The following is an 11358-nucleotide window of genomic DNA, read 5'->3' as shown; positions in this document are numbered from 1 at the left end:
TACAGTGTGTCTGCTAACATTGGACAGTCAGCTGGGGCGTTAACTTCCTGTTATTTATAACCTCTGAAGGCAAAAGAAAAAAATCAGTCTGATTACTCAGTGGAGCAACAAACAATGGATCCCAAAGGCCAGAGAGTGAAGCTTAATGATGGCCACTTCATTCCTGTCCTGGGATTTGGAACCTTTGCACCTCGAGAGGTAACATTAGTGGCTGTGGGTTGAAATATAAATAGTAAGTGAATGTAACATGAGAGGAAGGGCCTTGGGTTGTCAAGTACTGAGCTCCTGTGTGACTCTGGGAGGATCTCAAGATTCCACTAACCAGGCTAGAACCATGCCCTGTGAAAGGGGAGAGAGCATTCAGTCTTCACTCTGCATCAGGATCTGAGGCTGTGCTCACCTGCAGATTACTCTGGGTTCCCCTCCAGTTTCCGCCTCTTTCCCAGATTGGCAGAAGAGGTGGGGCTCGGCTGTCAAGAACGCTGTCAACTGCTTTGCTTTGAGGGGGATTGCAATGGTGGGGTTTCTCTGTGTATTTAATTAGTTCAAAAATTCTTTGCTCCTTCTGAAAAGACATGACCCAGAGAAATATTTGAGGTAAAAGTTCTCAAATATGAGGTGACTGAAAACTAATGGGAGACAATTTCTTTTCTACTGTGGGGTGCCTGTTTGGTGCTAAGCAAGACACTCCAGCTGTGCCTGTACTTCTGTTTCTGCTTGGAAACTTCTTCTAATGGAAAATATAGTGTCATTTGAGGGGATAAGCTACAGTCTTACAGGAAAGGTTTTGCAATGTTTCCTTGGGTGTTGTAATATGTTTTTATTAAAGTATAATTTTCAGTGCTTGGTCATAAGAGGAGTCTTGGTGATCATCAACAATGGATCTTTTATAAGAATATAGCTCTGTACACCTTGAATAGATAGAGTTTTTATTTAGTGTATTCTGTGTGGCTTCACTGGTAAACAGAGGTCTCAGTAGCTTTCACCTGCTTTCTTGATGCTTTTACCAGGCAACTTACACCTTTATTGATTTTGCTTCAAACATCTCACAGTATAAATCATATCCATGACTACAAACTTATACTGAGTCTTATGATTTATTCCAGCAAATTTCTGAAACTTGAAGTGGTCTTGGGGTCCTCTTATGCCAGCAATCAACCACTTATTGCCTGGTATTAAATGTTTCTGCACGTCCATTTAGTTACTTACTAGGAATGAAGCAGATGACAGACGATGAGATGGTTGGACCACATCACTGACCCAATGGACATGAGTTTGAGCAAACTCCAGAAGATAGTGAAAGACAGGGAAGTCTGATGTGCTGTAGTCTCTGATGTCTCAAAGAGTTGGCCACGACTTGGTGACTGAGCAACAACAATGTTCAGGGAAACTGTCATGGCTACATCACCACACATACAGAACTAACCAAAGGCACACAAAAAAGTGGGTTCTTGGGAAGATCAACCTGGGCCTTAGCAATATCTTAATCATGTGGATATTTAACTTGTACTTTTGTTGCTTATGTAGGTTCCTAAGAGTGAAGCTCTGGAAGTCACCAAATTTGCTATAGAGGCTGGGTTCCGCCATATTGACAGTGCTCATTTGTACCAAAATGAAGAGCAGGTTGGCCAGGCCATTCGAAGCAAGATTGCCGATGGCACTGTAAAGAGAGAAGACATTTTCTACACTTCAAAGGTGCTGTGTGTGTTGTGTGTACACATGTGTGTAAGTGATTGTGTGCAGGTGACAGGTAATAGGATCAGTAGTTGTTTGGTCAATGGTGCTTATTGCTACAACTTTTTTCACACATATTTATATATTAAATCTAATATCCTTCTCCACCAAACCATACTCTCCCATCAAATAAAGAATGTGATTATACCCTTCTCATCATCGGTGTGTTCAAATTTTAATTTTAAATTAGTCACTTGCTTCTCTGCGCCTATACCAGAGCAATGTGATTTAGTATGGGCGAATGAATCAGACTGAACAGTTGTCAGATTATAGCTTTCCTTATCACCTGGTAGACTTTCTAGAATTTCTTCTCATTCTGAATCAGTTCTTAGATCTGTCAGTATGAGAGCATTAGGACAGTCACTTTGTGTATCACACAAGATCTAGCCGAAATGTCTTTACTTATCTTCCACCCATGTTAATATGTTCAAGGTCTTCTGTATATAACATATACAGTTATGTAAACAGCAAGATATTAATTAATTTTGAGAGATCTGATTGTTTGACCCAGTTAGAGCAAGTTTGTGAGCAGGTTTCACATTCTATCAAACATAATCAGATGATGAACATGGTAATTTTTCAATAATTCTTTTTATCTCTTGCTTCATTTCACTCCATTGTGATTGATGTAAGAATCTGTCTGATTCAACTGATGATAATTTAAGCAAATAATAAAGCTTACATGGGTAAGTTAGATCAAAAAGGACCTCAAAAGGAAAATGAACATCTTTCTTGAGGTTATTTGTTTTAATCAGTAAAAATGTCTAAAGTGTTAGACATAATCAATCAGTTGTGTCCATCTCTTTGTGACCCCATGGGCTATAGCCTTCTAGTTTCCTCTGTCCATGTAATTCTCCAGGCAAGAATACTGGAGTGGGTTGCCATTCCCTTCTCCAAGGGATCTTCCCTACCCAGGGATCAAACCTGGGTCTCCTGCATTGCAGGCAGATTCTTTACTGTCTCAGCTACCAGGGAAGCCCCCAAATGTCTAAATATTAGATGAAAGCATAAAAAAAATTACCTGAAGTATTGAAATTCCCTGGGGGTCCAGTGGTTGGGACTCAATGTATTATTGCCATGAACCTGGGTTCCATCCCTAACTAGGGAACTAAGATCTCTTCAGCCTCACATTTAGGGCCCCCCATGCCCCCCACCAAATTACCTAAAGAATTAATTTAACACAGCTTCTATTGTTTAACCTCTGCAGCTTTGGTCCACTTCCCTTCGTCCAGAATTGGTCCGACCAGCCTTGGAAAAGTCACTGAATAATCTTCAACTGGACTATGTCGATCTTTATATTATTCATTTTCCAGTGGCTCTGAAGGTTGGCAATCTATTTTTAAAATCAATCACATATATATTTTTTCTTGCCTCAGAATGCTTATAAACTTGCATGGATGGTTGACAAGATTTTTCTTAGTAGGTTGTAGGGAAGCCCTCACTATGGCAGAATCCTCCCAAATAATCATTTGTGGTCATCTTTTTACTGAGTTTCTTTGAATACGTTACCTGCTTCCCAGAGAAAGGAGTTAAATAATCTGACTCAAAAACTTGTGAAAATAAAATAGGCAAGTTCAACACACAGTCAAGATTATGACTCCTGAGCCTCTGGGGATTTCATGAATCCAGAGTTTGGTGCAGCCGTGGTGAGCATGACACTGCCTTACATTGAACATGATGAATTTATCTGCTCTTTCAAGTTGAGCAGATTTGGTACTCTTTCTGTGTAGGTCTAAACCTCCCAGCCTTTATAGGGACTTGGGAAGCTTTGCCTACACTGATGTCTGTTTTCACGATGTTTGTAGACTGCACTCAACCACTAAGAACTGTATCATGTAGAACTCTTGATTTTAAGTTATAGAAATCTACTCAAGCTATCTGATGCAAAATAGCTTGGAGGACTATGAAGATGGCAGGTCCCAACCATGGAGATCTAAGGATTTGCAGTACTCTTCAGAAATGTCTTAAAAAAAAAAAAAAATCTTTATCAAGCCAATCCTCTAGGTTTGCTTTACTTTTACTGAACATTTTCCATTGGTGGCAAATATGGCCTTGGGACAGCTCAAAGCTCATGGTCATGAACATTTGAAAGCATGTCTGGATCATCCACATTCCATATCAACTTAAGGAGAGCCTTTCTAGTTCACATGCCTGCCCTAGGATATCAGATGCTCAGAGGGAAAAGGAAGTCTGATTATCTAGCCCAGGTCAAGGTTGCAATTTTTATTCTGGAAATAAAGCCATGTAGCTTACTGCCATTCCTAGCTCAAAAGAGGCATTTCAAAAGAGACAATTACAGGAAACAAACAAAATTCACATAAGCCAATATGCATCCCATTAAGATCTACAAAAATTTTATTTATTACAACAGATAGTATGTGTAAGAGATTAGAATAAGCCTCCCTCTAAAGACATTGCTTACAACTCCATATGCAATCATTGCAAATATTAGTATCTAGAAAGTTATAAACCTACCTCATGATGGTTTAATCCCTGGTGCCTGGCAGGCTGGCTAAATGTGGAGAAATTACTTTGTGACATCTCTAAAATGACTGCTTCCATTTCAGCCAGGGGAGACACTTTTCCCAACAGATGAAAATGGAAAACCAATATTTGACTCAGTGGATCTCTGTCGCACATGGGAGGTGAGTCTGGGGAGGAGAGAACCAGGGGAGGAGCCAGGAGAGGGGGAACCTCCTTCATCTCTTCCACTTGTGAGAATGGGCTGTGGACCATCACACTCAGCAGTTCATGAATCTAAGGGTTGTGATGCTAGGGTTGTGGGGGAGGAAACCATTGCTGAAATGTTCACAGAAAGGAATGGAGGAGGAGAATTTTGGCCAGTAAGACAGGCTTCTATTTCCTTCCACATGACGTCTTCCCTGAGGTTTTTCTTAAGAGGAGATGGTAATTCTTCATGTATCATGACCTTCTTCCCCTTTTTCCTTCCTTATAATCAATGCTAATTCTTGACAGGAGACATTTTTTACAGATTGTTTTTCAGCTTTTATTCTTGTTCTATTGCTCATTCCAAGTTACTGTTCATGACTTCACCACCCCTCCCTCCCAGGCCCTGGAGAAGTGTAAGGACGCAGGGCTGACCAAGTCCATCGGGGTGTCCAACTTCAACCACAAGCAGCTGGAGAAGATCCTGAACAAGCCAGGGCTTAAGTACAAGCCCGTCTGCAACCAGGTAAGCAGCTCGGCTCCTCTCCCTCCTGCTCTTCAGAACCTCCTTCTTGCCCTGGCGCCTGTCTGTCCTCCCTCTTCTGTGAACAGAAGATTCTAGAGAACAGGACTCACAATGGTATCTGTGTTTGATAATGTCTGGGTAGAAAATGTGGGAGACTTTTCTGTTAAATTGTGGTGGGGACTGAGGAAAGGTAATGGAGGTGAAATGGGTTAGACTAGACATGCAGAACTAAAGAAAGGAGGTGTTTCCCTGAGCTGAAAGCATGACCAGAAGTTGATGTGAAAGTGCTCAGAGGGAACTGTGTACAAGAAGAAAGACAGTGAACATATGAGTTTCCCAAGTGGATCATCAGTAAAGACTCTGTCTGCACTGAAGGAGAAGCAGGCTCCATCCCTGGGTCAGGAAGATCCCCTGGATGAGGAAAAGGCAACTCACTTCAGTATTCTTGCCTGGGAAATCCCATGGACAGAGGAGCCTGGCGGGCTACAGTTCATGGGGATTGCAAGAGTTGGACAGGACCTAGTAACTAAACCACCACACCAAAGAAAAGTCATATAAGATGGGTTTCAGAGTTGTATGGGGTTTGAATGACTGAATCCTTAGCCTTGGTGTCTTGGCATTTATGAGTACAGTACAGAAACAGGCAGGCAGCACTGTACAGAAAATGTACTAGAGATGATGAAAATCATCCAGGTAAGAGGGTGAAGGTAAAGGATCATGGTGATGCTAACACTAGATGAAATATTTACTCTGAAACATTTACTCAAATGTAGAGCCCACCTTGTGATTTTCTCCATCTTGGATTGGTTCTCCCACCTATGTCTATCATAAAATTAACTATATAAACACACTTTCCTCTATTTTTCTCTTGATATTGGTATTTCCAGTTTACATATAGGTTGCAGTTTTTCCTTTAGCATCTTTTAAACTTTTAATCTTCCTCTATCCTGTTAATATTACCTTTTAGTATAATCTGACACTCTTCTTTGTTGGCATTCTACAGGTGGAATGTCACCCTTATTTCAATCAGAGCAAACTGTTGGATTTCTGCAAGTCACATGATATTGTTCTTGTTGCCTATGGTGCTCTGGGATCCCAACGACTAAAAGAATGGTATTGAATCCTATTGAAGACAAGTGGGAGTTTTTTGATGAAATAGTTTAAATCGTACAGTACTCAGATAACCCTCATAGGCAGAGGGGAGAAAGGGGAAGGATGGAAAGAATTCTTCTCTTTTATTTTCCCAGCTCCCAGACAATTTTTCTACATTGTATTAGTCATGTAGATTCATCAGGAACAAATGTCTGTATTAAAATCTCTATATAATCCCTCTTTGAGGCCAAAGACACAAGCATATTTCATGATTTACTTATCTATTAACTAATGAACACATTTCTAAAAATATGCATTTCTAGCCTCACTTACCATATGTTTAAAATTGGGATAGTAATATGCAACTTCCAGATCTATCATGATAGAAAAAATTCAAATATGAAGCATTTTTCTAAAAGATCCATAGAAGACTAATGGTGAAATGAATAGCTCTCATTTTGAGACTATTCAATTTTGATCAATATCCTAGAAAAGTGAAAAGTAAAAAAAAAAAAATCCTAGTCTTTTCTTTCTCTTTTTCTATTCATGGTGGTTAAAGAAGAAAAAAAGTAAAAAAGAAATAAAATCCACCTGTTTGGCAGCACTGGCTTCAACTCAAAAATGCATCCGAATCACCTGTATAGCTTTGTAAACACAGAATGGGAGGTGACACAGTTGTGGTTCTGATTCAATTGGTCTTCAGCTCAGCCATGGAATTTGTATTTCTAACAAGATCCCAAGTGATGCTGATGCTGTTGGTCCATGGACCACACTTTGAGAAGCACTGGTCTAGAGTGGACCTACTTGGTCTGTTTGGGAAGTTGCCTCACAAATAAGTCTCAGCTCCTCGGCATTTCTGAATTTCCTTCTAGGGTGAACCCAAACCTCCCCTTTCTCTTGGAGGACCCAGTTCTCTCTGCCATTGCCAAAAAGCACAGGCAAACCCCAGCTCTGGTTGCCCTTCGCTACCAGATACAACGTGGGGTTGTGGTTCTGGCCAAGAGTTACAACAAGAAGCGGATCAAAGAGAACATACAGGTGATGAGAGGGACTGTGGGCAGAGGGCTCCTAGGAATATCCTTCACAAGAGTCATTCTTTGTCCAACTGAGGACAGATACAGCTTCCCTGTCCCCTCTTCTTGTCCCCATCCAGTTGGAAAGTCCTCCGGTCTCCAGGGGAAGGCTGGCTCCTTGTGGGGAGAGGTTAATGCGATTCTTCCTTCCTTCCAGGTGTTTGACTTTGAACTGACTCCAGAAGATATGAAAGCAATCGATGGCCTCAACAGCAATATGAGATATAATGAGCTATTACTGTAAGTGACTTTCAGATATTTCACACAGTTTTCTGTAGCAGGCAGGTCAACAGGGAACTAAGTTTTGTCAAAGCTTAGTTCGAGGGAGACGGTCCTAATTTCCAGCATAGGAGTAAACCAGGGGCTTCCTGCAGACCTCAGACCAGAGGTTTCCTCCAAGGCTCCATCTCTGACCAACAGAAATGTAACTGGGGCCCAGGCCAGCCCAGAGATGACATGGAGGTGAATTCACTACTTTGTACCACTCATCCCTGTGTCTGGTGCACCTCCTCTCAGGGCCCAGGCACCCTGTGGACACAGACAGCACAGTGCTTTCAGCCCACTATTCTTTTAAGGACTTATGAAAATATTTCATCTTCAATTCTTTTTATACATCAGGGGGAAATGATTATATTAATGATTACTATGTAATAATGAATCCATCCTTTTGCATGTTCATGTTTATCTTAATACAACTGTAAAATGCCATGCTTATGTTTTTATGGAGGAGGGACCTACAAAGGCCACTGTGCATGGGTACTGAGAGGTCACAGTGGGCCTGCTTCAACCCCACCCCCACCCCCCAGCCAAGAGTCTAGTCGCTTTTCTCCCTAGTGGGCATTTCTTTACCAAGCCATCACTAATTTCTTTCAAATTTAGCTCTTCATTGGCCTTTTTACCCTGTTCCAATTTCCATTTCTTCATCCTTATAATATCACCAAATGAATCACAAGTAGATCATGAGCTTAACTGACCCTCCAGTGAGTGATGGCTGTGTCCTTGACAGGACACACTCAGGTAAGATCATCTGGTCTCTCTGGTTTTTTGAGTCCAGACTCACCCCAGTGTAGCATTTGTCCACCAGGGCTCCATCCCATGGGGAGCCTCTACCTCCTTGACTTTGACTTAGTCAGTACCATGGAATTTCAACTGCCTAATTACTGCATGTGGTTGTCAGGACTGAAGAGACAGAAGGCTAATCAAACACAAAGAAGTTGAAAGGGAGTTTAAAGAGAAGAAAATACAATTTAGTGATAAAACAAACATTTAGTTTTAAATGAAAGATCTCAAAACTCTCTTGTTTGTAAAGCTGTATCTTGATAAATGAAAAAAGATGGATCCTTTTCTGTTCTCAGCCTTTGAAGTATATTTCTATGTGCTCCTTCATTAAGCTGTGAATGCCTAGATTTGCTCATATTTGTGGGTTTAGGTCAACAGCATGGTTCTTTTGATATGGAATTGCTCAGAATACACTCTTTAGTGAATTGAATTGAAAAGGACAAATTTAGAAAGAAAAATGAGAATATAAGAAGCAGAAGACAATGGTAATGCTAATTATGAACAATAAGCATTCTCATAAATTATACAATAATTTATTCTCTAATTATGATCACTCAGATGAATGTGGTATCTCTTCATTATATTAGAAGCTCCTCACCAGGGGCACCCTGTGTCCTGGCTTCAGTAGTTATTTTCTGAATGTTGTGTGAAAAAGATCAACCAATTCCTTAAGGGTTTTCCTTTTCATCATCTAGGGTCCTATGTTTTACCTATGGCTGAAATGACCTCCACCTTTAGCAGCCGTTCATTTTATAAAAACTTTCCTTACTATTAAACATTTTTTTAAAAAGTTATTTATTTTTGGCTGTGCTGGATCTTTGTTGCTGCATGGGCTTTTTTTGTCTAGCTGAGGCAAGTAGAGGCTACTCTGTAGTTGCGCTTCATGGGCTTCTCATTGCAGTGGCTTCTTTTGTTGTGGAGCACAGGCTCCAGGGTGCACAGGCTTCAGGAGTTGTGGTCCCCAGGCTCTAGAACACAGGCTCAGTAGTGGTAACGCATGGGCTTAGTTATTCCATGGCATATGGGATCTTCCTGGACCAGGGATCAAACCCATGTCTCCTGGATTGGCAGGCAGATTCTTATCCACTGAGCCACCAGGGAAGCCCCTAGCCATAATTCTTGGGCCCTTTTATAAACTGTAACCTGGGTCAAATTACCTGTCACTGTGGAGGGAATATTACATGTGGATGTTGGGACTGGACTTGCAGGTCCAGTGTACACGTGGAGTAGGCATCTGCATGTGTGCTTGTTGGGGGAGAAGGAGGGACGTGTTTGTAGATACAGAGTATCAACCCATCCTGACTGCAACACAGAGCCAAGCTCTCTATGAAAACATGACAGATTTAATAAATTAACACTCCTCTTTCTCTTTCAGGGGTGTTGGTCACCCTGAGTATCCATTTGTTGAAGAATATTGACTGTGAGCTGTACACGTGCATTCTACCAGAACATCTTGCTTCTAGGGCTGTGAAGAGGATTTCTGTACTTGGTAGAGGTGCTTAAAAAAACTGTCTTCCACTTCAAAAACTTGCCTTTCCTTTATTAAAAAATATTTTATGAAATAGTGAAGGCTTGAAAGCATTGATTCTTGTCTTCCCCAATAATTAAAATAATAGATGTAAAAGCTACAGAAAATTTAGAAAATAAAAGGGAAAGTTTAGAAAATGAAGCTAACCTGTGATTAATCCATTTAGTAATACTTAACTTTGGTGCATTTTCCTTTGTCAGTGAAATATTAGTCAGTTGACCTAATAAAGAAATGGAAAATTTTATTCAATTTAAATGTGAGGATTAATACCTTCAAGGAAGAGCATCTCAGAAAGTTCTGAGAACTGTTCTGTCCATTAGAGGTCTAGGTATAGTTGTGGAAGTTTTTAGAAAGAAGGCTGTACATCAAATGACATATTTATTGACAGTGTACATAATCCATATCTAAGCATCATCGTGCTGGGTCATGGAACCCCTAACAAGGTCAAGATAGAATGCTCTCTTTTAAGGAACTGTCTTACTGATGCTGGGAAAATGTTGCTTTTTATGGTTGAGCAGGTCTTCCCTCTGATGGGGGAGGTCTGATCCATGCGTCATACAGACACATAACTCACAGTGAGGAGAGAGGAGTGCAAAGGGCAGAGAAGAATTTTTTGTTGCTGAAGTTTATCTTCTTTTCACAAAATATGTAATTTATTTCACACTTTCGTAATTTTCCTTTCCAACTGTGTGTGCATTCGTGCTAAGTCACTTTAGTCGCGTCTGACTCTTGGTCACCTTATGGACTAAAGGCTGTGAGGCTCTTCTGTCCATGGCATTGTCCAGGCAAGAATACTGGAATGGGTTGCCATGCCCTCTTCCAGGGGTCCTTCCCAATCAAGAAATTGAACCTGCGTCTCCTGCATTGGCAGACAGGTTCTTTACCACTGGTCCCACCTTGTGTATTTATTTATAAATTGAAATAATATTCAGCACACAGATTGCATACTTATTTTTTACTTGGCTTAAGTATCTTGGTAAGCTATGACATAGTATTTTAAAATTCCAGTATTATATTTTGCCTATTGTAAAGCAGTGCATCATATCAAATTATCCAATTTTAAGTCATCTGCCCATGCTCAGCATTTTTTTAAATTAATTAATTTTTTTATTGAAGGATAATTGCTTTACAGAATTTTGCTGTTTTCTGTCAAACCTCAACATGAATCAGCCATGACAGTGAAAGTGAAGTTGCTCAGTCATGTCCGACTCTTTGTGACCCCGTGGACTGTAGCCCACCAGGCTCCTCCATCCATGGGATTCTCCAGGCAAGAATACTGGAGTGGGTTGCCATTTCCTTCTCCAGGGGATCTTTCCGACCCAGGGATCGAACCCAGGTCTCCTGCATTGCAGGCAGACACTTTAACCTCTGAGCCACCAGGAAGCCCAAAAAATATACATATATCCCCTCCCTTTTGAAACTACCTCCCATCTTCTTCCCCATCCCACCCCTCTAGGTTGATACAGAGCCCCTGTTTGAGTTTTCTGAACCATACAGCAAATTCCCATTGGCTATCTACTTTACATATGGTAATGTAAGTTTCCATGTTACTCTTTCCATACATCTCACCCTCTCCTCCCCTCTCCCCATGTCCATAAGTCTATTCTGTATGTCTGTTTCTCCATTGTTGCCCTGTAAATAAATTCTTCAGTACCATTTTTCTAGATTTTGTATATATG

General features: G+C 40.8%; 1 protein-coding gene across 4 annotated transcripts; it reads left to right on the top strand.

The window, feature by feature from the left end:
* On the top strand, window positions 1–9720 carry LOC113903410 (dihydrodiol dehydrogenase 3). Of its 4 annotated transcripts, none has more exons than XM_027559496.1 (9): window positions 5–198; window positions 1528–1695; window positions 2942–3058; window positions 4302–4379; window positions 4805–4927; window positions 5931–6040; window positions 6892–7057; window positions 7250–7373; window positions 9527–9720. In XM_027559496.1, the coding sequence occupies exons 1-8, from the start codon at window positions 115–117 to the stop codon at window positions 7334–7336; spliced, it is 933 nt and encodes a 310-aa protein (XP_027415297.1). In that variant the 5' UTR covers window positions 5–114; the 3' UTR covers window positions 7337–7373; window positions 9527–9720. The 4 variants fall into 4 exon arrangements, 3 of the variants coding, with proteins under 3 accessions (XP_027415297.1, XP_027415298.1, XP_027415296.1); XM_027559495.1 differs by having other exon boundaries at window positions 7–198; window positions 7250–7332; XR_003514102.1 differs by lacking the exon at window positions 6892–7057 and having other exon boundaries at window positions 1–198; window positions 7250–7332.
* Window positions 9721–11358: the final 1638 nt, after the last annotated feature.

The sequence above is a fragment of the Bos indicus x Bos taurus genome, chromosome 13, assembly GCF_003369695.1.
Source record: "Bos indicus x Bos taurus breed Angus x Brahman F1 hybrid chromosome 13, Bos_hybrid_MaternalHap_v2.0, whole genome shotgun sequence".
NCBI lineage: Eukaryota > Metazoa > Chordata > Mammalia > Artiodactyla > Bovidae > Bos > Bos indicus x Bos taurus.
This window is presented reverse-complemented; position numbering and strand designations above follow the sequence as displayed.

Coding starts and splice junctions, on each gene's coding strand:
- LOC113903410 (XM_027559495.1), top strand. CDS start 115: ATGGATCCCAAAGGCCAGAGAGTGAAGCTTAATGATGGCCACTTCATT. Junction 3,059..4,301: donor ATTTTCCAGTGGCTCTGAAG/GTTGGCAATCTA, acceptor CTTCCATTTCAG/CCAGGGGAGACACTTTTCCC. Junction 7,333..9,526: donor AGATATAATGAGCTATTACT/GTAAGTGACTTT, acceptor TTTCTCTTTCAG/GGGTGTTGGTCACCCTGAGT.